Below are 26,398 nucleotides of genomic sequence, written 5' to 3'. Positions count from 1 at the left end.
TCCAATCATCCTAACCTTCCACATATAACCCCCACCTTTTCTCTCCTTCCAAGCAGCTCCTAATTCTGCTGGAAGCTTCCTCTTCCTAGCAGGTCCCTCTGGGAAGCCATTTCTGAGTCACCCCACAAGCTGGGCTTGGTGCCTAAGCCACAGCACTTAGCAGGCGGGAGCTCCTTGAGAGCAGTACAGGGAGGTGGCTACAAGCTGACCTTGGTCCCCATTCTAGCACCGTCATCCACTTGGGCAGGCTCCTCAACCTCTGAGCCCACCTCCTCACTGTCAGATGGAGGTCATTCCTAGTCTACCTCGCAGACATCATTCCTGACACATAGCAGGCGCTCAACAGTGTTGTTGAACATACCTTGTTTTTCTGCCCTATTGTTGCTTCCTTTATTGAGGTCCCTTGAGGCTGTCTGTCAAAGGCAGCAATTGCCATTGGCCTGAAGGGTGGAGGCAGTGAGTGCAAGGGATTTGCAGACCCTTCAGGGCTGGGCGCCTGGAAGGGAGGCCTCCAAGTTTAGGGCTGTTCAGATCGAGGCTCTCCAAGCACTCCTCCTCATGTCAGAGTGGGCGTGCCAGATACGGGGCCACTGGAGACGGAGTGAAAGGACGTGATGAAGTGACGGAGACCTCTCTAGCCCCTCTCCAGGGGCTTTCCAGCCTGGACCCCACCCACCCTCTCCAGCTGTGGCCCCCACTAGGGGGCAGGTGACATGCAGGGTGCTCGCCATGTCTCACAGTGGTCCACGTCGACATCTGCTTTTTCCTCCCTCTGGTCAGGGCCAACCACATGCAGGGACAAGAAGAGGAGTGTAGGCAAGGGCCCCCTGCCCTCTGTGTCCCCCTCGTGGGCTTTTCATCGTGCCCACTGGGATTTCATTGGCAAGATTTTCCTTAGCATTAAGTGTTGTACAGTAGCAACCTGGAGTATCTGACACTGGAAATATATATATATATACACACACACACACACACATACACACACACACACACACACACATATATATAGAGAGAGAGAGAGAGAGAGAGTCTCGCTGTGTCACACAGGCTGAGTGCAGTGGCGCAATCTTGGCTCACTGCAATCTCTGCCTCCTGGGTTGAAGTGGTTCTCCTGCTTCAGCCTCCCAAGTAGCTAGGACTACAGGCACCCCCCACCATGCCCAGCTAATTTTTGTATTTTTAGTAGAGATGGGTTTTCGCCATGTTGGCCAGGCTGGTCTCAAACTCCTGACCTCAGGCAATCTGCCTGCCTCGGCCTCCCAAAGTGCTGGGGTAACAGGTGTGAACCACTGCACCTGGCCTGGGAACAGATTATTTTTTGATACCCCCTCCTCTACACAACAAAATAATTTTTAGTAATACTCGTTAAATGAAGCAAGTCATAATAATGGCCAGCAAAGAAATATGTAAAAGTTCTCTTTTAGTGAATTTTATGTATAATCATGCCAGTAGAGACATAACAAAATAAACAAATAAATAATATACAAAAGAAAAGTATAATGAATTAATACTTTTAAATTACATGAATGCATTTTAAATAAAGGGGAAATCTACATACATATTTGTAGTTTTAATATTTAATATGTCATTACATTTTCTGTCTTCTTGATCCATTCATTAGTTTTAAAATGAACAATTACAAACTTAGAAGAATAAATTAGATCTTAAAGTAATTATTCAAATTCAGTACAATATTTCATGCATAAAGTAAAATTTGCACTTAAAAATCAAGTTCTGTCTCCTCATCTTTACAATCACTGTGCTATCATTGTTTATATCGAACGAGCTGTTTAAATGCAAGAATCTACAGTGCTAACAGGGGCAGGAGGTGCACGTTGCACCAAAGCCCACTCAGAGGAATCTGAGCCATCAACCCATCCTCAGAGGGAACACACTCAGCAAAGCGAGCCACTGTATGACTGGGAATTCTCCCAACCAACTTCCACATGGAAGACAGTGCTTCTTAAAGGATAAGCAATAAAAGTGCATTAACTTGGAGCTTCCACATATTACTAAAGCCCAATGGTAATCACAGCAATGGTTTAGAATCTAGACCAACACAAGATTTCTTTGGGGAGCAGGATTTCAGCTCTGAAATTATGTAAACTTGCCCCTGCATGGTGATCATCGTAAGCAGCCTGACCTTTTATCTGTGTTCTTATTTCTTGTAAACTTCCTATAGATGACGAACCCCTTATTTTCTGCCCTGGGACAGGTGGCTTCCTCTGCCCTGTCCTTGGTACTGGCATTTGTCCCATCTAATTACCTTTGCTAAGTGACAAGTTGGGAGGCTTTCATGTCCTTCCATACACTCGCCCCACCCCGCCTTCAACACACTCTGGTTTCCCAGGGAGAGGGAAGAGGAGAGCACTGGAGGTAGAGAAGGAATTGCTCGTGGGTGTCCTGGGATGAGCCCCGCCCGTCCAGGGTCCTAGTGGGCAGGGTCACAGTCTATGGGGTCTATTCATGATATTCCTTCAGCAGCAGTCCGGGGAACTCCAAATCCTTCCATGGCTTCCTAGGCCCTGGAGGACTTCTCCAGCCTCTGCCCTCACCTCTTCCACCACCCTTCCTCCACACTCCAGCTTCATCCCCCTGAAGGTTTCTGATGCACCGTGTTCCCCTCTCCCCTGGGTCCTTGCACGTGTTCCCTTTGCCTGATTAACTGCTACTCATCTTCCCAACTGAGCCGCGTCATTACTTTCTCCAGGCAGCCTTCTCTCATCCCTTTCCTTTTCACTCCCCAGATATGATCTGAATTAGACACCCCGTTTTTGTCTGTGGGGCACCTGATGCTGATACTTCCCTCAACACATACTGTGCTGTACTGAAGGCATGCTGTCACCGTGTCCGCCTCCTGGACTGGCCACTGATCCCCAGTCCTGGTCTCATTTACAGCTGCATACCTAGTACCCACCACAGGGTTGGGCCCAGGGCCAGTGCTCAGAAATGTTTGTGGAACATGAGTGAACCACGTCACAGACTAACTCTGTGAGTCCACACACCCTTTTTCACCCTGGAAAGGAAGACAGGTCCCCTTCCCTCCCCACATCCCAAATCTCCTTCCTTCTCCAGATGGCAGTTCAGCCACTCCCAGGGTTTTGACCTTGATAAGCCAGGTGGGTGGGGTGGGGCAGGGGTGGGGGTGCCACCACGAGGTGATGTAGAGAACGAAGAGCCTTAGGGTGGGCACCAGGTGGGTCCTGAGGCCATCTCCATTGCAAGGCTGGCCAGGTGGGTGGTTAGAGCAGGTGCTGTCCAAGGGAGGTGAGGATGGACAACCCACTGGACATGGAGGCCACCTGCTGGGGACATCACTTGGGACACCTCCCAGGGCTGGGCATGGGGGAAGCCCGGCTCCCTTCAAGGCCTGTGTGAGCTCTTCCGTCAATAAGTGGAGTCCAGAACCCGCTGCTGGGCCTGGGCCAGGCTCCCTACAAGCCTGGGACCTGGTTGGACTTCAGAGGCTTGGGAGTTGTGTGGGAGAGCTCTTCTCCAGAAAGGGAAATGGGCAAAAGAAATGTCCAAGACCAAGCTACACAGGAGGAAATGTTTGTAATGAGACCCACCAGAAAGACTGCTCTTGGGGTGACAGGAGAAAACAAGGCTGCTTGGAGACTGGGAATGAAAGGGACAGAGAAGGTAGAGGTGTTTTGGGGGAAGAGGGCCCTGACCAGCCAGCCCTCTGGTTGCTGCTGTCCCTCCCTCCCTGGTGGCTGTGGGAGTATGAGGCCTTGGGAGATTTGGCACCACTGGTCCTGTAAACATCCAGTCGCCTCTGCTGCAGTTGCTCCTAAGGAAAGGGAACCCGCAGGGATTTGCACAGTCTGGCACCTGCCACTTTGCTCTCCAGTGTCCCATCCCCTCACCCTCTATTCCTCTGCCCTCTGAACCCACTGGCTTACAGTCCCCAAAACAGACCTATTTCCTTCCTGCTTTGGGTCATAACCATGAAGCCTCCTTCGTCTGTTTGCCTGGCCAACTCCCATTCATCCTCTGGGTCTTATCCACAGAGAGCTTTTCTGTCCCACCTCCACAGTCTGGTCCTTCCCATTCCTTACTTTTGTAGCTCCCTTCCTAGAGAGTAACATCATTAAACACATATCTCTAGGGTTGGATTTGACTAAGCTCCAGTCCCTGCAGGTCTGTGAGTGTCACAGAAAACAGGTATGTGCCTGTTTTGATGCTCACTGTAACCTCATTACCTAACACAATACCTGGCAGAGGCTGAATATGTATTTGTGGAATGAATGCATTTGCTCTCACCTTGCTTTTCATGGCTGGCTCTTGAGTCAGGGAATGGATTGTGCCTGTACATCCGTCAGGATTCAGTGCCTTTTGTCAGGGGCATTGTTCTTTCGGGGCCAGGCCAGCCCTGGGTCAGTGGTTGCTGTGGCAGGCCTGGCCCTGCCTGGTCAGTATCCAGCCCCTAGACCATGAGGGAGCTTTCCTTCCTGGGCATCTTTCAGCTGCAATACCCAATATCCTCCACACCTGCCTACCCTCCCCTGGCCAGCTCAAAACCTCAAGCTTCTGCTTTCACAAGAACCGTCCATGGTGGAGCTGCTGGCCACAGGCCTGATTAGATCTCTTTATCTGCTCAGCTCCAACGGCCCCAACCGAGACAGCAGGGACTGGCCAAAGTGCGGGGCCTGAAGGGTCTGCTTCTGCTCCCAGGGCTTCCTGAGAATGAGGTCCTTGGCCCTATTTTCATGAGAACACTGAGGGTGTGCAGGGAGGAGGGTTCTGGCTCAAACTGCAGTGGCCCCACACTGTACCAGAGGCTGAGGCAGGCCAGGAGTTTGTGCACATGTGTGCATGTGTATATGTACACGTGTGCGTGTGTATATGTACACATGTGTGCGTGTGTATATGTACACATGTGTGCGTGTGTATATGTACACATGTGTACATGTGTGGTCCAGAGATGAGGACTCTCCTGACCAAGGAAGCTGTCAGTCCTCTGCCTTTAGCAAGGCTGAAGAAAACTCAGTTCGGGGACTTGGAGAGCTGGCCTGGGAGTCTGGCACCACTTCTGACTGTGTGACGTTGAGCAAGGGCTTGGCCTCTCTGATCTGCTAGTAAAGTCACTAAAGGGCAAGAAGAAGATCGCAGGGGCAGGAGGGCTCTCTGGTGAGCACTTGGGAGGTGCACAAGTCCACACTAGAGGGCCAGCTGAGGGCAAGCACCTGTCCCCTCTCTCCTCCCTCCTGCCTTGGCCTGATGTGACAGTTTGTACCTCACCTCCTCCATCAGACTAGGAGCTCCCAAGGGCAGGGCCTGGGGCATGGAAGAGGGTTTGTGGGCTTGCAGAAGAGACAGACCTTGCTTTAGATCAATGAAGTAACGAGTAGGAAGGCTAGTGGGGCATGTGACCCATGGGGCACTGCCGGTGTGACTGGAGCCCTGGTAGTGCTGGACTCTAGCAGGAGGGGGTACAGCTGACCGGGGTAATTCCTTGCCCCTCGCCTCTTGCTGTATGCCAGCCCAGCGCCCTGTGCTTTACTGCTCTTGCCTGAGTCCTTATAACAACCCTCTGAGGCGGGAGCTGCTGACTGGGACTTGTTCGATGGTTGAAGCAGAGAGAAAAAAGAATGTGTCATGATCTTGGAGCCAGGAAGGGGATCCCAACCTGAGACTAATTCTAAACCAAGTTCCCAGATGTGACCCAATGGAAGGAAGTCACCTCCCACAGGTTGGGAGGATGCCTCAGGCCTGAGCAGGCCAAGGCGGGCCTGGTTTCCCCCACAGAGTCTGACAGGCCGCACTGGCTGCACAAATTGTACTGACTCTGCAGCTGGCCAAGAGGTGTTTCCTGGGGCCCCCTCCTGGGTGAGCCACGTGGACTAGTTGCCTCTGTCCTGAGGAGGATAGAAGCTACTCAGAAGCAGGGGAAGCAGGAAAGGGGAAGGAACACAAAAAAGGTAGGGGCTGGCAGACGCCTGGGAGAGAGGGCTGCACCCTCCCCCAACCTCCCTTGACCCGCACATTTTTTTTTTTAATTTTTGTTTTTTTTTTTGGAGAAGGAGTCTCACTCTGTCACCCAGGCTGGAGTACAGTGGCAAGATCTCAGTTCACTGCAACCTCTGCCTCCCAGGTTCAAGCCATTCTCCTGCCTCAGCCTCCCGAGTAGCTGGGATTACAGGTGTGCACCACCACGCCTGGCTAATTTGTATATTTTTAGTGGAGATAGAGTTTCACCATGTTGGCCAGGCTGGTCTCGAACTCTGGCCTCAAGTGATCTGCCCTCTTCAGCCTCCCAAAGTGCTGGGATTATAGGCGTGAGCCACCGGGCCCGGCCTGACACATTTTAAATACAACACAGTCTCTCCACGAGAACAGGCCCATGCTGCTGCATTTTTGCCTCTTAGCATCTCAATACACCTAGAAAGAATGAAGGCCTGAAGGTTATAGGAATCTAGACACCCTGTTGAATGAAACAGTCTCTTGCCTGGGCACTCAGAAGGCTCAAAAATGCAAAACAGCAATTTAAAAAATTATGCAGTGCCCCACCCCCAAGTCCCCAGCCACAGCTTCCTCAGTGTCTCTCTGACAGTGGTGGTGAGCATGCGGGTGGTGATCTTGGCAGTCCCAACCCCTCGGCAGCCCTGGAGATGGCTGCAGTCAGTGCCCAATGTCAAGGGCAGGAATTCCACTAGCTGGGGCTCTTCGTGCTATGGGAGGGCTGCTCTCTCTCTCCACTCCTCCTCCTACGGTGTCATCTTCTGGTAGGTGTCATGGGAAAAGGAGAGGCTCCTCTTGCCCCTTCTCACTGTCTCTGGAGAGTACGTTAGCCATGAATGTGCCACTTGATGTTGCCTATAGTCCCCAGAGCAGGCTCTCCTGGGTCTGCCACCCATGCTAGGCTCTGGGCAAGAGCCGGCCTTACTTTTCTTTGTGTCTATCTGGGCAGTGGTGATGGTTCTGAATGAAATCAGACCTCATGGACTTGAATTTAAGATGGGGCATGGAATTATTTCAGAAGAGATGGAGCCCAGAGCCTCCCCAATGTTCCTCCCGGAACCCAATTCCTCAAAGCTTGTTGGGTTGGTGGGTACACTCCAGACCTGGAAGATCAGAGAAGTTTGACCTGAAGGACTAACACAGGGTTTCCAATATTATATGTTTGTTTACTCTTTCAACAAATATTTATGGAAAGCCTCCTTATGCCACAGCCCATGCTGGGTACTAGGTACATGGTGGTGAGCAAAAACAGGCACCTGATGGAGGAGGACATGAAACAAACACTTTCCTACAGGTCTTAGGTAAATCCTCATATAAATGCAACCCGGGTGCGGTGGCTCACGCCTGTAATCCTAGCACTTTGGGAGGCCGAGGCGGGTGAATCACAAGGTCAGGAGATCGAGACCATCCTGGCTAACACGGTGAAACCCTGTCTCTACTAAAAAATACAAAAAATTAGCCAGGTGTGGTGGCAGGCGCCTGTAGTCCCAGCTACCTGGGGCTGAGGCAGGAGAATGGCGTGAACCGGGGAGGCGGAGCTTGCAGTGAGCCGAGATAGTGCCACTGCACTCCAGCCTGGGCAACAGACTGAGACTCCATCTCAAAAATAAATTTAAAAAAATAAATAAATAAATAAATAAAATAAATAATAAATGCAAGAGAGTACCCCTACACCCTCCTGTGTTAGAAGACTTTCCCAGTGTAACATAGCTAGCTAGTGCAGAAATTTGAACTTGAATCAGGTCTCCTTCTCCAAGTCAGATTCTTACCCTGCTTCATTAGGCTTGACCTCTATAACCCATTCTCTGCCTAGCAGCCAACATGACCTTTGTAGGGCATACATTAGATTATGCCAACACTTGCCACCCCAAACCCTTCAATGACTTTCCATTGCACATAGAACAAAATTCAAGATTTTAAAAATGACCTGGCTCCTGTCTTCATTGATGGTAATTTAAAAATATTTCCACAAATTCTTTGACATGTCTCACTTAAAGTGTGAGCTGTGACTCCCCTCCCTTGAATGTGGGCTGGAGTTGGCAACACACTTCTTTCTAATAGAATGTAGTACAAGTGAGGCTATGTGACTTCTGTGGCTGGGCAGTGGAAAGGATACAGTTGCCACCTGGCTCCTATCTCAGGATACTTGTGCTTGGAACACAGCTACCATGCAGTGAGGAATCCCAAGCCGCAAGGAGAGACCAGTTGACAGCCACATCTAGGCACCCAGCCGACATCAACATCAACAGCCAGATTGAATGACCACGTGAAACTGCAAATGATTTTATCCCTGGCCTTTGAATCTTCTGGCTGAGGCCCAGGAAAGACATCCTGAACCAGAAATAAGCTGTCTGCTGTGCCATTGGAATTCCTGGTCCATGGCATCTATGAACGATAGCAAATGATTACTTTGTTTTGAGCTCCTAGGTTTTGGGTTGATTTTTTTTCTGCAGTGGCAGATAAATAATGCAATATTAGACCTCACCTCCTCCCAAGATCCTCTTTGTTCATTACACACCAGTTACAGCAGCCTCTTTTCTTTTTCCTTTAACACCAAGCTCATTCTCACCTCAGGACCATTGCACTTGCTGTTTCCCCTGTCCGGAATGCTTGTTCTTCATTCAGATCTTTTCCTGACAGGCTTCTTCTCATTGCCCAGGTCTTTGCTCAAACACCCCCTCCTCAGAGATTCCTTCCCTGACCACCTTTCATGATGCTGCCCACCCTACCAGTCGCATGACTCCATGCATCTGCTCCACAGTTCTTGTTAGAGGAAATTATTTATCCATTTGTTACTTTGTCAGTCTCCCCCATAGACCATATACTTTATGAAGGCTGAGCCCTTGTCTGCTCAGTTCAATGCTGTATCCTCGGTATTTAGAGCTGTGCTTGGCACCTAGAAATCATGCAAATATTGTGGGTAGAATTAACACGGTGGTGTGTGGCATCAAGCCAGCAGGAGCTGTTACAACTGAGGCCGTCCCAGGAGATGCTGGCCATGGAACTCACTATACAAATGGGAAGCAAGATCCTGACATAGGAAATGTGGCTATGGGAGAAAGCAGAGTTGTGTCCATCTAGACGCTAAGACAGAGTTAGAAGCGGGCAATGTCCATAAGAGAAAGAGCAGAGAGGGCAGGCATAGGCAGGGGACGCCTTCAGACTGCAGCACAAGCCCAGCTCTGGTGAACAGGAGGGAAAAGGAGTGAGGAGGGGGCAGGAGGAGTCACAGACCATGCTGGGGCTCTGAGAAAGCTCCAGCCAGACTAGTGAGGAGCCCTGACAAAAAGACAGCCAGAAATGGGGAGCCCTTCACCCACTGCCACACTCAGTCATCAACTGGGGCTGCCTGGGAAGTGTGTGGCCTTAGCTCAAAAGCTGGGTGGTCCCTCGTGTCACCCTGTCAGCTGATCCTGTCAGCTAACTGCCTTCCTTGTGGGGACATTGGAGTGGCACCCCTCCACGCCTGCCACAGGGTGCAGGGAGGGAAGGGGGCTCTCCCTTCTCTGGCTGGTGACTTGCAAATCCAAACCAGAAGGGCACTTCTCTTTAGCACCCTGGGCCTGCAAGTGCCTTGTATGTACACAGGTACAGCTACACATAGTAGGCCACTGCTGTATGCCGGGAACTGTATAAAACATGTTATTTACATCAGCCCCATTGGCTTTATGAAGACTCTGTGACAAAGGGTCATCATTCTCATTTCACGCATGAGACTTGAGGAAAGATTTAACTAACCGAGGGCTAGTAAGAAGCAGAACTGGAGTTTCAACCTGGGCTGCCTTGTTCTAGAAACTTGTGTTGTTTCTACTATGCCTTCTTCTTTCCCACGGGGACACAATGAAGGGATCTGCACACAGTAGGACCTCCATAAGCTTTGTTGAATGAAAGAATGAATGAATGAATGAATGAAAAATCTTTTCCTTCAGGAGAAACCAGGACTTTGGACTAAGCTTATACGAAGGCAGACAGAGAAGGCAGGGGAACGTTTGTCAAGCTTACAGATGTCTGAAAGGTATGAAATAAAAAACTACCTTTCTACATTCCAGCCATGTTGATCTTTTTCTGTGCTGGTTTGAACATATTGTTTCTGCAAATTAAGCCCCACCCCAACGAACTTGACTGAGAGCAGGTGTGGGGGCTGAAAGCCAGCCTACACTATGCTCTCCACGCTGTGTCCAGGTGTTGGGTTAAATCAGCCTGGTGAAAGGGGTGCCTTTTTCTAATTCCCATAAAGGCACTAAGTGTGCCATCCATAGCCCTGCCACCATGTTTGGTGACAGAATCAAACTCAAAAAAAGAATTCTCCTTCTGCTTCGGAGGAAGAAAGTCACAAGGAACATGCACAGCTCCTAACAGAAGAATAAGTAAACGCAGGGTAATCTACACAACATAAACATTTTATAAACCTATTAGAGAGATGAGGTCACAAGGCAGCCAAATGAGCTGAATTCTAAAGGGTCACCAGCCCCTCTTAGAGAAACAAGATACAGGAACTGCTTCGCTCTGTGTATCAGTCAGGCTTCTCTAGAGGGACAGGACTAATAGGATAGATGTATATATGAAGGGGAATTTATTAAGGAGTATTGACTCACACGATCACAAAGTGAAGTCCCACAACAGGCCATCTGCAAGCTAAGGAGCAAGGAAGCCAGTCTGAGTCCCAAAACCTCAAAAGTAGGGAAGCCACCAGTGCAGCTTTCAGTCTGTGGCTGAAGGCCCAAGAACCCCTGGCAAACCAATGGTGTAGGCCCAGGAGTCCAAAAGTTGAAGAACTTGGAGTCTGGTGTTGGAGGTCAGGAAGCATCCAGCACAGGAGAAAGATGGAGGCCAGAAGATTAGCCAGTGTATTTCTTCCACCTGCTTTTATCCTAGCAGTGCTGGCAGCTGATTAGATGGTGCCCACTCAGATTGAGAGTGGGTCTGCATTTCCCAGTCCACTGACTCAAATGTTAATCTCCTTTGGCAACACCCTCACAGACACACCCAGGAACAGTACTTTGTATCCTTCAATCCAATCAAGTTGACACTCAATATTAACCATCACTCCGGCAGAGCAGGGGAGGACAACCTGGCTGGGTGTTGGCAGGGCCTCAGCAGGACAGACCTGTCCCTGACGTGGGCATCCTGAAGCCTGCATTCAGAACAGGAGAGGGAACTTTGGTGGCCACCTTCCAGGATGACCCATCCCTCCTGCAGCCTCAGAGCTCTCTAATTCTTCTCCAGCTGAAGTCACATAGGGTTGGCCTTGAGAAGGGAAAAAATATCCTGGGGGGTGGGGGTAATGGAGTGAATTCAGATCTTGGGACTGAGGATGGGATAAAAGAATGCTGGGAGTTATGAAACAGTGTTTAACTTGCATAAAATCACCCACACCCTTTCAGAGACAATCTGGAGGCCAAAGTACCATTAACACAACCAATCATACCACTTCAGAGGAGCCTAGGATGAAGGACTATGATCTGGAAGGAGAGGCCCTTAATAAGAATAACATTGGTCTGTAGATAGTGCTTGATCTCACAGTCCCTTTAACGTGTTCAACTAAGCATAGAAAAATCCAAATAACCAATTCTGTGTGTGTGTGTGTGTGTTTTAAACAAGTACAGTCACACAATTTCAGTGTCCAGGTTTGTAATTGGGTTTACAATACAGCTGGCCTCAAATAATCCTGCCTATTTATTTATTTTGAGATAGAGTCTTGCTCTGTCACCCAGGCTGGAGTGCAGTGGCATGATATCGGCTCACTGCAGCCTCCACCCCCAGGTTCAAGCGATTCTCTGGCCTCAGCCTCCCAAGTAGCTGGGATTACAGGTGCCTGTCACCATGCCCAGCTATTTTTTGTATTTGTAATAGAGACGGGGTTTCACCATGTTGCCCAGGGTGGTCTTGAATTCCTGGCCTCAAGTGGTCCACCCACCTTGGCCTCCCAAAGTGTTGGGATTACAGGCATGAGCCACTGCACCCGGCCTAGTCCTGCCTCTTTAAAAAATGCTACACATAATGCTTTGCTGCCTTCAGCACTGTTTGAAGGAAGGATCAAATGCAAAACGAAGTGGTGGGGAAACTGAGTCAAAACACAAGACACGTGGCAGAATGAAAATGTCACATTCAAAAACATTCCCAGATCAGTAGTATAAATCTGTTGCTAGTGAATTTTTTTTTTTTTTTTGAGACGGAGTTTCGCTTTTGTTGCCCAGGCTGAAGTGCAATGGTGCCATCTCGGCTCACTGCAACCTCCACCTCCCGGGTTCAAGCGATTCTCCTGCCTCAGCCTCCCGAGTAGCTGGGATTACAGGCATGCGCCACCAAGCCCAGCTAATTTTTGTATTTTTATTAGAGATGGGGTTTCTCCATATTGATCAAGCTGGTCTCAAACTCCCGACCTCAGGTGATCCACCCACCTCGGCCTCCCAAAGTGCTGAGATTACAGGCATGAGCCACCGCGCCTGGCCTGAATTGTATTTTTTGTGTACATTTATTTGCTTTCGTGGTCCCAGAAGTGAGAAGAATGAGAAACTTTTACATAGATTTGTGTTTGAACATACATACCATCACAAAAAGATTTTAAGTCAGCAGTAGAAGTCCTCAATATGTTTTTTATTTCTTTATCTTTCCCCATATTACTCAGGTTTAAGAAACACGATGTAATCCATGTAACAAGGTGTTGCTACTCACTGAGGAACAAACAAAAAATTCTTGTTTTCTCAAGACTGCTCCCAACGGTGACTTGTCACCCCTCTTTCCTGCTGGGTGACTCTCTCCCTTCACAGCAGCTCAGTCCAGTCCTATACACTTTTCATCACTTTTGTTTATTTCAACAGTCACCAGTTTCATTCCAGTTTTTAAGACTGTCCTATTTAGTGAAAATGCCCTTCTTACATTCGACTCCAAGTCCACCTTGTCCCTCAACTTGGGAGGCTGTGGCCCAGGCCTCCGAGGGTGGAGCGTGGTTGGTGGTGCAGGACTCTGCTCTCTAACACTTCTTCCTTCTTTCCAGCACCTCTTGCCTGGTGTTGGTGTGGGGAGGAGGAAAAGAGAAAGCGATGTCTCCTTCCCTCTGAGCTCTCACTGCAAAGCAGCCAGGCTCCAGGTCTTCATGGCTTTTCTGTCAGCTGTGGGGCCAGGCCTAACAGCCCATGGGCCCCATTTCCGAGTTCCTGGAGGGCTGTCCAGGGGCTCCCCCTGTATACTCCCTGTCATCAGAGTCTGGGCTCCAGCTCAAACTCCTCCTCCCCCTCAGCCTTCACCTCAGTGATCACTCGCAGTCTCGCTGCTTGATTGACACCTGTTCAGTCAGAGGGCATGGAGCCCCTCTCCCCACTCCTCATGCTCCCCTCTCTCAGGAGGCCTCTGGGCTTCACCCATCCAATTCTGATTCTTTCCTTGCTTAGTCAGATCCCCTCTGCAGCACACACACACAGCTCGTGAACGGCAGGGCGGTGGGAGCAAATCCACAAGGCAAGGAGGAGTATTTTATCTCTAACATTGCTCAAGCATGGTGATCATAAAAATCCATTCTTAATAATTGTTGTTTTTAAATTCACAGAAAAAGAAACCCCTATTGGCTGCACAGAATTTTACAGATGGTGCTGTAAAAATGGTTATGGATTAGAAATCGCCCCTGGGGTCTGGTTGGTAGAATAAAAAAAAAGTTTAGAGGATTTAAGTTTCCAATATAATATACAAACATTTCCCCACCTATTACATTGCCCAAGTTGAAAAATTTTTTTTTAAAGAAATCAAACAAGTTGTCTCTGGTGCTGTGTGAGAGAGCTGTCCGTTGTGCTGAAGAACACAGCACAACGAAACTTGAAGTCAGCAGTCTCAAACTGTGGCCCCCAGATAAGCAATATCAGCATCACCCAACAACGTGCTGGAAATGCATATTCTCGGGCTCTACCCAAGACCTATTAAATCAGAAACTCTGCATTGGGTTTCCAAGTTTTAGCAAGCCCTCTCGGTTGATTCTGATGTATGCTCACACACGTGAACCAGTGTTCACTGCAATAGGTCCTTCCAAAATTTGTTTCTTGTGAGGATACTTTTGTCCTTTCTGATCTTGACCTGCTTATCCTACATTTCATAGATCTCTGTGATTTTCAATGTCCTTGGCAGACCTTTCTAATGGTAAGTGTTTTTGAGAGTCTTAGAAACTTCTTAACAAAGTTAAAATAATTAGTTGGGCATGGTGGTGTGCACCTGTAGCCCCAGCTATTCGAGAGGCTAAGGTGGGAGGATTACTTGAGTCCAGGAGGTCAAGGCTGCAGTAAGTCATGATTGCACCACTGTACTGCAGCCTGAGTGACAGAGTAAGATCCTGTTTCAAAAAAAAAAAAAAAAAGTAAAGTTTGAAAACTCTTCCCATATATAGAGGTTCAAATCAGCATTTTATTGCCTTACTCTTAAATGTAGCTAACCAAAGATCACTGAGAGTTTAAGAAAGGTCTCCAGTACAAAATAATAAATAAATAAGAAGAAAACAGAAGTGACACAGAAAGCAAAAGAAAACTTAAAAAAACTTCAGCTTATGAAATTAGTATCATTTGAGAGAAGAAAGAAAATATAATATCCACAAAATAAGAATAGAATGGCATAAAAAGGAGAACATGCAAGAGTTCTTGAAAACTAAAATTTGATTTAAAAAATAAAAACTTTAATAAAAATATTGGAAATCAGAGTTGGAGAAATCTCCTCTTAATGTAGAACAAAAACAGTGTGAATAAGGTGTCCATAGGATGTGGCTCAGCATGGGTTGTCAGAGCCTGGGTGTCTACTCCTGTGAGCTGCCCATTGTGGGTGTTAAAGCAAGGTGAAGAGGGTATCCCAGCAAGGGCTGACTCACTATGGGGAGTCAGAGCATGGGAGGGCTAAGAAATGCATCCACACAGAGGTGCAGTTGGACATCAGGTGTTGGAGCTCAAGCAAAATGAGGAGGAGCATGGAAAGTGTCCTGATGTGGGATGTTGGAGCATGTGTGGGGTAAGAAAAGTGGCTGGGAAGGGCGCTGGCCTGAAGCAGGATATCAGAGCCCAAGCGGAGTGAGGAAAGTATCTGGTGAAGGAATGGAAACAGATATGGAGTGACTAGGAAAGACTGGTTGCATAGATAAGTGAATTAAATAAATTATTATCTTAAATATGATGATGTCATAAAAATAGCAGTCTGGGAATCCGAGGGCTCATCTCTCCATATAAATGAAAAAAAAAAAAAAAAAAGCAGAAGTGATCAGAATCAACCTTGCTGGAATTCTGGAAAATTGTCAAAGAAAATAGTCAAATAGCAACTAAATGAACTTTGTTTCAAAAGGTGACTGAAACACAGCAGGAAAACTTTGAACTTATTGTTGTTACACACTCCTCCCAGCTTGGTGGTCTTGAAGATGGCAATGTATGTTCCTGGTGTGAGTCCCTGGTTCCAGAAGGAGCAGAATGAACCTTGTTCCCTAGGATTGTATTGTCTGTTTTGAAATGTCTGGGGGTTCCTGAAGGACTGATGTGAGGAGCTTGCCTTTGTTTTACCTAACTCAGAATTCACTATGGGCAGAAAAGTGGCTACGTAAAACGTATTCCTCAAAAACACTGAAAATCAAATGAGCACGCCTCTGCCACCTGGGGCAATCAAACACACACCAAAAGCTTGAGAGGAAAAGTTAGGAACAGAGATACTTTGGTGAATAAGAACTTTGGAAAGTTCCTGTATATACTATGAAATCTAGAATGCCACATTCTGCATATAAGGGCAGGATGAAAACACAGACTTGGGACAGTCCTAAGATATAAGTTCTGGCTAATCTTTAGGCCCAATGCAAGCAGAAAGTGAAGGCTAAGGCAGAGCTGTAAACATCCTTGTTAAGTGTTGAGGGAGTATCCAAACACAGAGCCAATCTGGAAAGACTGGGAGAGTATATTTTCTTTCTTTTTCATTTCTTTGTTGTATTAGTTCATTCTCATATTGCTATAAAGAAATATCTGAGACTAAGACTCGTAATTTATAAAGGAAAGAGGTTTAATTGGCTCATGATTGTGCAGGCTGTACAGGAAGCATAATGCTGGCATCTGTTTGGCTTCTGGGGAGGCCTCAGGAAACTTACAATAATGGTGGGAGGTGAAGTGGGAGCAGGCACTTCACATGGCTGGAGCAGGAGGAAGAGAGAGTGAGAGGGAGGTACCACACACTTTTAAATGACCAGATCTCATGAGAACTCACACACTATTGCAAGGTCAGTACCAAGGGAGGGATGGTGCTAAACTATTCGTAAGAAATTCATCCCCATGATCTAATCACCTCCCACCAGGCATCACCTCCAACACTGGGGATTATAATTCGACATGAGATTTCATGGGACACAGGTCCAAACCATATCATTTGTCTACAGGCATTTAACAAAGTTACTGTAAAGCCATTAGATGACTATGAACTAAGGAAACAGATTTCAGAGGCCATATTTGACAAAAAAAAAGTTTTAAAAGTCACTAAACAAACAACTGCAACTCACATCAAGAAAAAACAACAAATAATAGGGAGGAGGAAGAAAATTATTTCCACTCCTACCACATTATAATATTTAAAATGTGCGGTTTTCACAAAATATTATGAGACATGCAAACAAACAAGAGAGTATGGCCCTTTCAAGGGAAGAAAAGAAATTAGCAGAAACTTCCTGAGAAAAAACAGACATTTGACTTAACTAGACAAAGACTTTAAAGCAACTTTCTTGAACATAGAGTAAACTATGGGTAAAGAATTAAAGGGAAGAAGAATGTTTTACATAGAAAATATAAAAGAGAGAGAAATTGATTTAAAATAAGAAATAGTCTGGAGCTGAAAAGTACAATAAAAGTAACTGAAATGAAAAGTTCACAGGACGGTTTCAATAGCAGCTTTCGAGTAGGTAGAAGAAAGAATCAGCTGGGCCTGGTGGCTTACACCTGTAATTCCAGCACCTTGGGAGGCCGAGGCGGGTTGATCATGAGGTCAGGAATTCAAGACCAGCCTGGCCAACATGGTGAAACCCCGTCTCTACTAAATATACAAAAATTAGCCAGGTGTGGTGACACGCGCCTGTAGCCCCAGCTACTCAGGAGGCTGAGGCAGGAGAATTGCTTGAAACTGGAAGGCGGAGGTTGCAGTGAGCCAAGATCACACCGTTGCACTCCAGTCTGGGCAACAGAGTGAGATTCTGTCTTAAAAAATAAAAATAAAATCAATGAACCTGAAGATAGGTTAGTTGAGTTCCAAGATTTCTGTTTGACATTTTGGAATCATTTCAGTCTCTTTGTTAAATTTCTAAATTGCTTTTCTGTGTTTTCTTGGAGATCAGTGAGTTTCCTTGAAACTCCTATTTTGAATTCTTGGTCAGAGAGCTCACTAATCACCATCTTGTTAGGATCAGTGACTGGATTTTTGCTTTTTCCTTTTGAGGAAGTCATAGTTCCCTGTTTGCTGTTGTTTCTTGTGGGTATGTATCCATCTTTCCAGTTTTCTCTGTACAGCTTGTTTTGGTTTTTATTGAATACATTTGCTTATTGAATCTTCACTGCTAGGTCACTGCCTCTATTCGACTCTAGGTGGTGCCTTAAACCCAGGTTCACCTCACGACTAGTAAATGGTTGAAGCACTTCCTGTCTCAAATCAAGGAGATCCCAAAGAGATTATCCTGGCAGTGTGGGAAGTCTGGCTAGGGGTTTGTGCCCAGGGGACCTGGGGAACATGCCTCCTACAGCATGGTGCTGCTGGACAGCAACTCTGAGTTGGTGTCTCCTTTGGCTGAGTTACAGAGCAGAATTTCTCCGCCTTTCTTCGGGGACATTTCTTCTTTCAGGCAGTCATGATGCTATCTGTGGATTAAGACAAGAACAGTTCTCCTGCCAGGGAACCCAAGAAGGTAAGGAAGCTGGTGGGCCACCTCAATTTCAGTTTTTCCAGTGTAGAAACTGTAGTTGGGAGGAGATTTTTTGGCACTTGGTGCTGGACAGAATGGGGATGAGGGGTGTCCCAGATGTGGAAGTCTGATTCTCCTATCAGCTGCTTGGACTTTTTTCATCCCTCTGTGGCCCCAAGAACTGTCTCACTCTCATACTTGAGCTCTGGGTTGTTTCTGGTGTAGATCTCAGTGCTATATATTTGTTTTTGGTTCTGTGGAAGTAGGGGAGTGAATCCAATTTTCCTCTATGATGGCATTTCGGAATCAGAGGTCTGGAGATATTATAGGTCAATTGAAATCATCCAGTCTAAGGAGCAAAAAGAAGAATAAACGAAAATGAACATAGGCTCAGAAGCCTGTGAGACACCATCAAGGATACCAAGACACACACATAATGAGAATCCTGGAAGAAGAGGAGAGAAAGGCGCAGTAAAAATAGTTTAGGCAATAATGGTCACAACTCCAACATGGAGAAACCCCATCTCTACTGAAAATGCAAAACTTAGCTGGGTGTGGTGATGAGTGCACTCCGGCCTCGGCGGCAGAGTGAAACTTCGTCTCAAAAAAAGCACTCTCCAATAGCCAAAACCTGGAAACAACCCAAATAAACTTATTTTCACAGTGGAATATTCTACAGCAGAGCAAATGAACGAATTAGAGCCAAACATTAACATGTTATGTTAGAAACATAACATGGAGTGAAAAAAGCAAATCCCAGAATATTATGTACAGTACAATATCTTTATAAAACTCCAAAGTAGCAAAACAATATACTGTTTATGTAAAAAAAAGTGATGAAACTATTTTATACAAGCAATGAAGTGATAAACATGAAATTCAACAGAGTGATTTCTTCTGGATAGGAATCAAGGTGAACACAATGGAGAGGACAATACAGGTGAAGGCAAGTTATTGGTAACTTCTGGTTCTTGAATCGAGTAGTGTATACATGAGCATTTATACATAATGACATAAGTTTCATAATGTGCATGCATTGCCCATGATCTTTTATTCACAATTTGTATATTATATTAAAATGTAAATATAGAGAGAAAAAGCTTGAATACTCATAATAATTTCATATTTGAAAATAAAATACAATCATTTTTAAAAGCTTGGAAGATAACATATAGTTATATGATTTACTTGTTGTTTTATCACAAAATTTTTTGATTTGAATCTCATAACAAACCTAGAATATTTTAGGGGCACATACTAATTTAAGCAAATTGGTGAGGGAGAAATCATGAGGCCAAGAAAAGCTGGGTGGCTTATTCGAAGTCATCAGTTTGGTCAATGATGGGTCAGGGCCTCTAATTTAGAGCTTAAGACTCCAAATTCTGTGCTGTTCCCAACAACCCAGACTCACACCAAAAGGAAATATTGGGAAGAGAGCTCAAAGTACGGAAAATAGAAATGTTCGCACAGGGGAAATGCTGTCAACAGGAAACTGTCCACCAAGAAGGGGAAAAGGAAGGTGTGGTTTTCAGGGGCCATGTGAGCAATTCTCATTGTTGCGGGTGTGTTAAAACTCTTTATCACAAACCTTAACCACCAAAGAGGATACTTTCTTTTTTCCTAAAACACGAAGTTGCTTAGTTTCAAAATTCATTCCCTGCTATGATGAACCTCAACACACTATGAAGAGAGCAAAGGTAGTAGCTCCCTCTCCACTTCACAAAGGGAAAACAAAGCCAAAGAGAAGAAACCTACCATTGTCACTCTCAAACCAGCCGGTGTCTCCCTAATCTTCTCACTGCTGCCTGCATGTCCTGGTTCCTCAGGGTATAGATCATGGGGTTGAGCATGGGGGTCATGACTGTGTGGCCGATGGACACAAGCTTGTCCATAGGGAATGGAGTGAAGGGCCGGGCATAGAGGTAAATGCTTGGAACGAAGATCATGGAAACCACGATGATGTGGGTGGTGCAGGTGGAAGCTGCCTTCCTTCTTGCCTCCCCTGGATGTGACCTCAGCATCACCAGGATGAATAAATAGGAGATCAGGAGGAGGAAGAACCAGATGACATCCAGCAGCCCACTGTTGGAGATCATGAGGAACTCCAGCAGTGAGGTGTCAGTGCAGGCAAGTCTCAGTACTTGAGGAACATCACAGTAGAAGTTATCCAAAACGTTGGGGCCACAGAAGGGCAGTGGGAGCATCAGAGCCAGCTGGACAATAGAGTGGACAAAGCCTCCCACCCAGGTGGCCACGACCAGCCCCACCCAGAGCTAAGTGTTCATGACGGTGACATAGCGGAGGGGCCGGGAGATGGCAATGAGGCGGTCAAAGGCCATCACTGAGAGGAGGAAGACCATGGCACCTCCCAAAAAGTGGAAGAAGAAGATCTGGCCCATGCAGCCCTGGTAAGAGATGGTTTTCTTCTCAGAGAGGAGGTCCACTAGCATTTTGGGCGCAGTGACTGAAGAGAAACAGAGGTCTAGGACAGCCAGGTTTCGGAGCAGAAAGTACATGGGTGTGTGGAGCTGGGAATCAGAGGTCACTGTGATGATGATAAGGATGTTTCCCATAACAGTGGTGATGTAGACAAATAGGAACATTAGAAACAGGAAACGCTGGAGCTCCCGAGTCTGCGAGAGCCCCAGGAAGACAAAGTCTGATAGCCACGTGAGGTTCCCTGTTTCCATGGTGTTTTCTCCATGCACCTAAAGAAAATGAACCACAGACACACATACATGAAGTCACTACTTTCCCTTTCAGGGCTCAGGGGCTCAGAACCAAGGTTTTAGGCCCATATGATGAGCATCCTTATGTGTAGACCATTATACTAGGTGCTGTCTTGTCTCTGGATCATTTACAAGTGGGTGCTGGAATATACATTCCTGAAATCTTAACGCCATCCAGAAGTATATACAACCTGCCTTTCAAAGATTCATATAGTGGTGGGAAGACACTTGGAGTCAGATACATCTGAAGTCAAATTTCAGGTCTTTCATTTCATTGTGATTTGACCATGAGTAACTTACTTAATCTTTCTGGGCCTCAGTTTTCACGGGAATTTGTAAGGTAGAAATAAAAATACCTGCTTTGTAGAATTTTCTGAGGACTTAAGTAGAACGATAGATATAAAGTTCCTAAAACAGTGTATGGAATAATCAATGGCAATTACTCACCTGTGTGAATTCTCTTAATCTAAAGATATCCTCTCTTCCACTCTGTAATAAGATTCTTTGCCAATTATTTTTCACATGACATTTAATACATCATCGTGTTAATGGATTTTCCTTGTCTATATTTTCCCTCCACAATTCAACTATTAAGTCCAAAGGCTATATCTGGATCTCACAATTTGTTTGTGCCCTGCAGTACCCATTCTTAATGACAGTCAACTTAAAAAGCTCTTGGTGTTGACTGCTGCATGGGTGAATAGCTATCAGGTGCACAAGTTCAGCACAAGGAAGACACTGGATGCAGCTGGATGCCTGAGACATCCAGTAGTTCCCCTGCCCTCCACTGTGGGCGGCCCCTTATGAGTGAGGCGTATGTGGTGGTGCTGAGACAAGAGGGAGAAAAAGGAGGGAGAGTCATTGGATTGAGAAATAGATGATGAATATTGTATGAAGGGGACTCAGAGAGCTTCTGAATGAAACAGGAATTTTACAAGATGTTACTGAATCCAAGGGTGGGAGACAAAGGAAGTTGTTGAAAGAAAACGAATAGAAATAGACAAAGGAATAAAGGCAGATGAAGGAATAGAGCAAGTGAAGGTAAGGGAAGTGGAAAAGTGCTGGGGAGGTGGAGAAAACGGGACTAAAGGGACAGAAGAAGATGGAGGAGCCGGGAGAGGTGGCTCACGCCTGTAGTCCCAGAAATGTGGGAGGCGGAGGCGGGGGGATCACTTGAAGTCAGAAGTTTGAGACCAGCCTGGCCAACATGGTGAAACTCCGGATCTGTACTAAAAATACAAAAAAATTAGCCGGGCGTGGTGGCACACACCTGTAATCCCAGCTACTTGGGAGGCTGAGGCAGGAGAATCACTTGAAGCTGGTTGGAGGCTGCAGTGAGTGGAGGTCATGCCACTGCACTCCAGCCTGGGTGACAGAGCGAGACTCTGTCTCAAAAAATCAAAAAAAAAAAAGAAGAAGAAGAAGAAGAAGAAGATGGAGGGTGACAGGGGAGGGGGTCAGTGGTCTCCCCCCTCCCCCTGCCCTGTCTCAATCTCTCCTACCCTCTCTTACCTGGCCTATTGCAATCTATTATCTACAATATTATAGGTCATTCTAATCTTATTCTGCTCCTTCAGTTTACTTCCACTCCAGGACACCTTCTTTTTTTTTTTTTTTTTTTTTTTTTTTTTGAGACGGAGTCTCGCTGTCGCCCAGGCTGGAGTGGCGGCGCGATCTCGGCTCACTCACTGCAAGCTCCGCCTCCCGGGTTCACGCCATTCTTTTACCTCAGCCTCCCGCGTAGCTGGAACTACAGGCGCCCACCACCTCGCCCGGCTAATTTTTTTTGTAACACGGTTTCACTGTGTTAGCCAGGATGGTCTCGATCTCCTGACCTCGTGATCCGCCCGCTTCCGCCTCCCAAAGTGCTGGGATTACAGGCATGAGCCACCGCTCCTGGAGTCACTCCAGGACACCTTCTACACAGCTGTCCATGAGACCCCTCTGACTCAGATGTGATCATATTCCTCATTGTTATAATATTTGATTTGCTCACAGCTTAAAACTCAAACTCTCAGAAGCCACCTAAAATGCTTTGTGGATAAACTCAGGGTGGAAAAACATACCTACATATGTGCATGCAACTCTCTCTCAGCATTTCATACAAGACTATAAAAAATAGCCTCCCTATACCTTTCTAATCAGTATCACTGTCACCTGGGAACTGATTGCTGTTCAAAGAACTCATAGCTTCCATGTAGGCAGTATATTTCATTATTTTCATATCTTTGGTAATAAATCCTGTTTCCTGAAATGCCTTTTGCTACCTTCTCAACCTGGAGGCAGTAAGAGAAATATCACTTTCCCTTTGACTCCTCCCCCCATTTCTCTCATGCAGAATTAATTCCTCATTTCTCTGTGTTCCAATAGCATTTGATAAATACCTCCATTATAGCATTTATCATTTTTTCTATTGCTTCTCTTAACTAGATTGTAAATTCAATAGCTTAGTAAGCCCAGAGTCTATGACAGCATCTCTGATTTAGCACTTGCTCAGAAATGTTTGCCAACTTAATATATTAGCAGGTAAATGTGACTTTGTTTTATGTGACAATGTCGAGAATCTTGTGATTTTCCTCACCCTTGATGTCCTTTGCTGTGAGCATCCTCCCTCTAAGTCTCATAGGGCAAATTCTGTGCTTTGTTGTTTTCCTATGTAATCGGAGGCATCCGTTTTCAACATCACGTTCCCCTTGCAGTTTTTCTTGAGTCTCTGCTCATCCTTTAGACTGACTATCGTCAGGTCTATGTCACTTGTTTATTACTCCCACCCTCTAGCAGGTGTTGCAAGATCTTTCTTACAGCTGATCTCTGTGCAGCTGAGGAAACACTGATCTCTCACCTGCCTTTAGCCCAGAATGGGGCTTCAGCGTACATCTTCTTGAAGATCCTTTGCTTCAGCCTCACAGTTTCTTAGCTCCTGCCCTTACTTCATGAATAATACCAGGGGTGAGACCCCAGAGGAAGGGGGAATATCCTTTGGGATGAAACTATTGGACAGGGCTCAGGAAGCTGAGCTGGGCTGATTATCACTGGGGCCAAGGGAGCAATGGGAGTTGTTAAAAAGTTTCTAAATGTCTCAAAAGCACACACTCTTTGAGAGGTCTTCCTTGGGGGGCCCAAAGTACCAAGCACATTGAAAATTTTAGACATTTGAGGAATGGGTAATATTCAGGCCAAGATCCAAAAGGACAAGAGGGTCTTCAAAAAAAAGGAGACTCTGAGAGTTTTAGGAGAATTTCTTTCTTAGACCAGTGACACCTACCCTTGAGAGAATTACCTGAAGGCCTTGTTAAAAGGCAGACTTGTGTTCCCAGCCCAGAATTTCTCATTCAGTACATCAATGGTAAGACCAAGAATTTGCATTTGTAGCAAGTTCTCAGATAATGCTGATGCACCTGTTCCAGGGACCAGACATTGAGAACCAACGACTTGCTCATCAGCACAATGGACAGTTCTCTTTCATGGTGTTGTCAAGGTAACTGGTTTGATTTCTTCTCCTTTTAAACTGAATTGATCTTTACATAGGCAACGTCATGGATGGGAAAATGTCTGTATACTAAAATGAAAACTTAATTACCCCATAAATCTTGTTCTTCATCTTGTCAACCAATACCCCCACAGTTGATTCACTACCCATATCAATTATAGTCACACCATCTACAAAGTGCTAGCATTATTTACATGTCAATTATTACTCCCTTTAATACAAGGATTGGCACAAGAAGCCCATATATTTTCTAATTATGAGGAACTGATTAAAAATTGGAATTAACCAACACTGTAAGCTTCATGTGCTCTAAAATCTGTGTGATTTCTCACAGCTCTCTGATCCACATGAGGTTCTCAGGTTGGTCTGAGTTCTTTCATTGCAAATGTTTATACTTGGCAAAATAAAGACTCTGCCTCTGGGGATAAGAACACGAAGTGAAGTTCTTTCACATACAAGAGATGTCAATTAAAAAAAAAAAACACAAATTCTTCCCATTATTTGAAGCTTTAGTCTACTTTAAAATTGAGCCACTCAGGAAAGTAGTCTAGATTGATGGTGGGGATGGGCACAGGCCTTGTTAATGTTATTGACTCTCAGATGGGTGATTTTGAATTACCTGGATTAATTCTTTATGATTCCGATTTAGCTTTCAGTAATAGAGACCTGGTAGGTTCCAGTTTATATATTTCCCCTGTCAAAGTACAGGTAGGTCGTAAAATGTCCATCAAAGCTCATCTTTACTGCAACCACTAGCCAATATAATGTTTGCCAGTGTATGAATGGCCTGGATGGAGTAATTATGCTAAAGACTCAGTCATGGAAAATTGAGCTGAGAAAATTATTTCCATATGTATCACATTTCTAAGAAAATAAACGTTTGTCAGACTTAGCTACTATTATAATGTCAAGCCGTTAAATGGATACAGGACACGTGTAGAGGAAATATCATGTAAATTCTTATGCGGGAAGCCCAGCATCATTGATAATTAATCATTCTCCCTTTGTGATGGTCTGTGTTATGTGTCAACTTGACTAGGCTATAGTTTCCAGTTATTCAATCAAACTCTAATCTAGGTGTTGCTGTGAAGGTATTTTGTAGATAAAATTGATGTCTATAATCAGTTGACTTTAAGTAAAGGAGGTTATCCTAGATCATCTGGGTGTGCCTGATTCAATCAGTTGAAAGAACTAAAGAGAAGAACTGAGGTTTCCCTGAAGGAGGAAAATTCTGCATGTAGACAGCAACTTCAGCTGATGGCCTGCCCTGCAGATTACATACTTGCCTAGCCAGCTTCACAATCATGTAAGCCAAGTCCTTGCAATAAATACCTTTATCTCTCTCTCTCTCTCTCTCCTCTCTCTCTCTCTCAGAGAACATAGCCTCAGTAAGAGATGTCTTAAAGGCATAAATTCTCATAAATATAGCCATATTCATTTTAATGGGGGCATATTCAACAAATTCAATTAAGCACCTGGTGTTGTGGATTAACCATGTGTAAGATAAATCTGGAAGAAATTTTACTTATATTCCTTCCCTTTGTGTCAGTGTTGTAGATTATAAGCAGCTTTTCTGTGCTGTATATTACCTTTAGAACTGATATTCTGAATCATATAAAAGTAAGATTTTTATAAACTAAAAAGTGGCCCAAGACAACTTTTAAAAAATTAAATGAATAAATGACTTCTGGTTATAAGAAAACAAAGGTTTTTATTTTTCTCTTCCTCACTGGCAACAGAAATTCCACTTTCAATAAAATTAAGACATGTTTACAACTCAGATGACAACAAAACCCAAAATGAACCATGAAGGACTATCAAGTACTGTGAAGAGAGAGAGGCTTCTGCCCACAACAACTCCTGGACAATGCTGGCAGAGTTGGCTCCTAAGTAGGTGGTATATAATGAAGATAAAACAACCACCTTTGTGTGGATGGACCAGATCCGGGCACACAGGCTGGCTGCAAGAGCTTCCTTAAGTGATATTAAACACCAAAAAGGGATTGAGAGGCTGGGCTTATGCCACATTTATAACTGCACTATCCAGTAAGATAGAGAAACTGTGGGCTATGGGCATCCCTGCAGCTGCTGATCTTTACCAGCTGAAGAGATAGACTAAATTTACACGCACGCGCGTGCACACACACACACACACACACAAACACACAAATGCCTCTATCATTCAGTGTTCAGTGCTGCACTGTGAGCCCAGGACAATTAACCCAGAGCACTCCCTGGCCTGTCTTCACTACCATCACCACCACTTTTTATTTTAACACATAACTAGTTAAACAAATTGCTTCTTTAAGAATGTGTAATAATTAAAAAGCAACT

At 45.6% G+C, this 26,398-nt stretch overlaps 1 protein-coding gene across 1 annotated transcript; it reads right to left on the bottom strand.

Moving 5' to 3' along the window:
- Positions 1-19,611: 19,611 nt before the first annotated feature.
- On the bottom strand, positions 19,612-20,535 carry LOC100995879 (olfactory receptor 4D2). Its single transcript, XM_008970591.3, is given in 1 exon segment — positions 19,612-20,535. A coding segment is annotated over 1 exon segment (924 nt).
- Positions 20,536-26,398: the final 5,863 nt, after the last annotated feature.

This window comes from Pan paniscus, chromosome 19, assembly GCF_029289425.2.
Source record: "Pan paniscus chromosome 19, NHGRI_mPanPan1-v2.0_pri, whole genome shotgun sequence".
NCBI classification, from domain to species: Eukaryota; Metazoa; Chordata; class Mammalia; order Primates; family Hominidae; genus Pan; species Pan paniscus.
The sequence above is the reverse complement of the archived record's forward strand: the minus strand, read 5'-3'. Positions and strand labels throughout refer to the sequence as shown.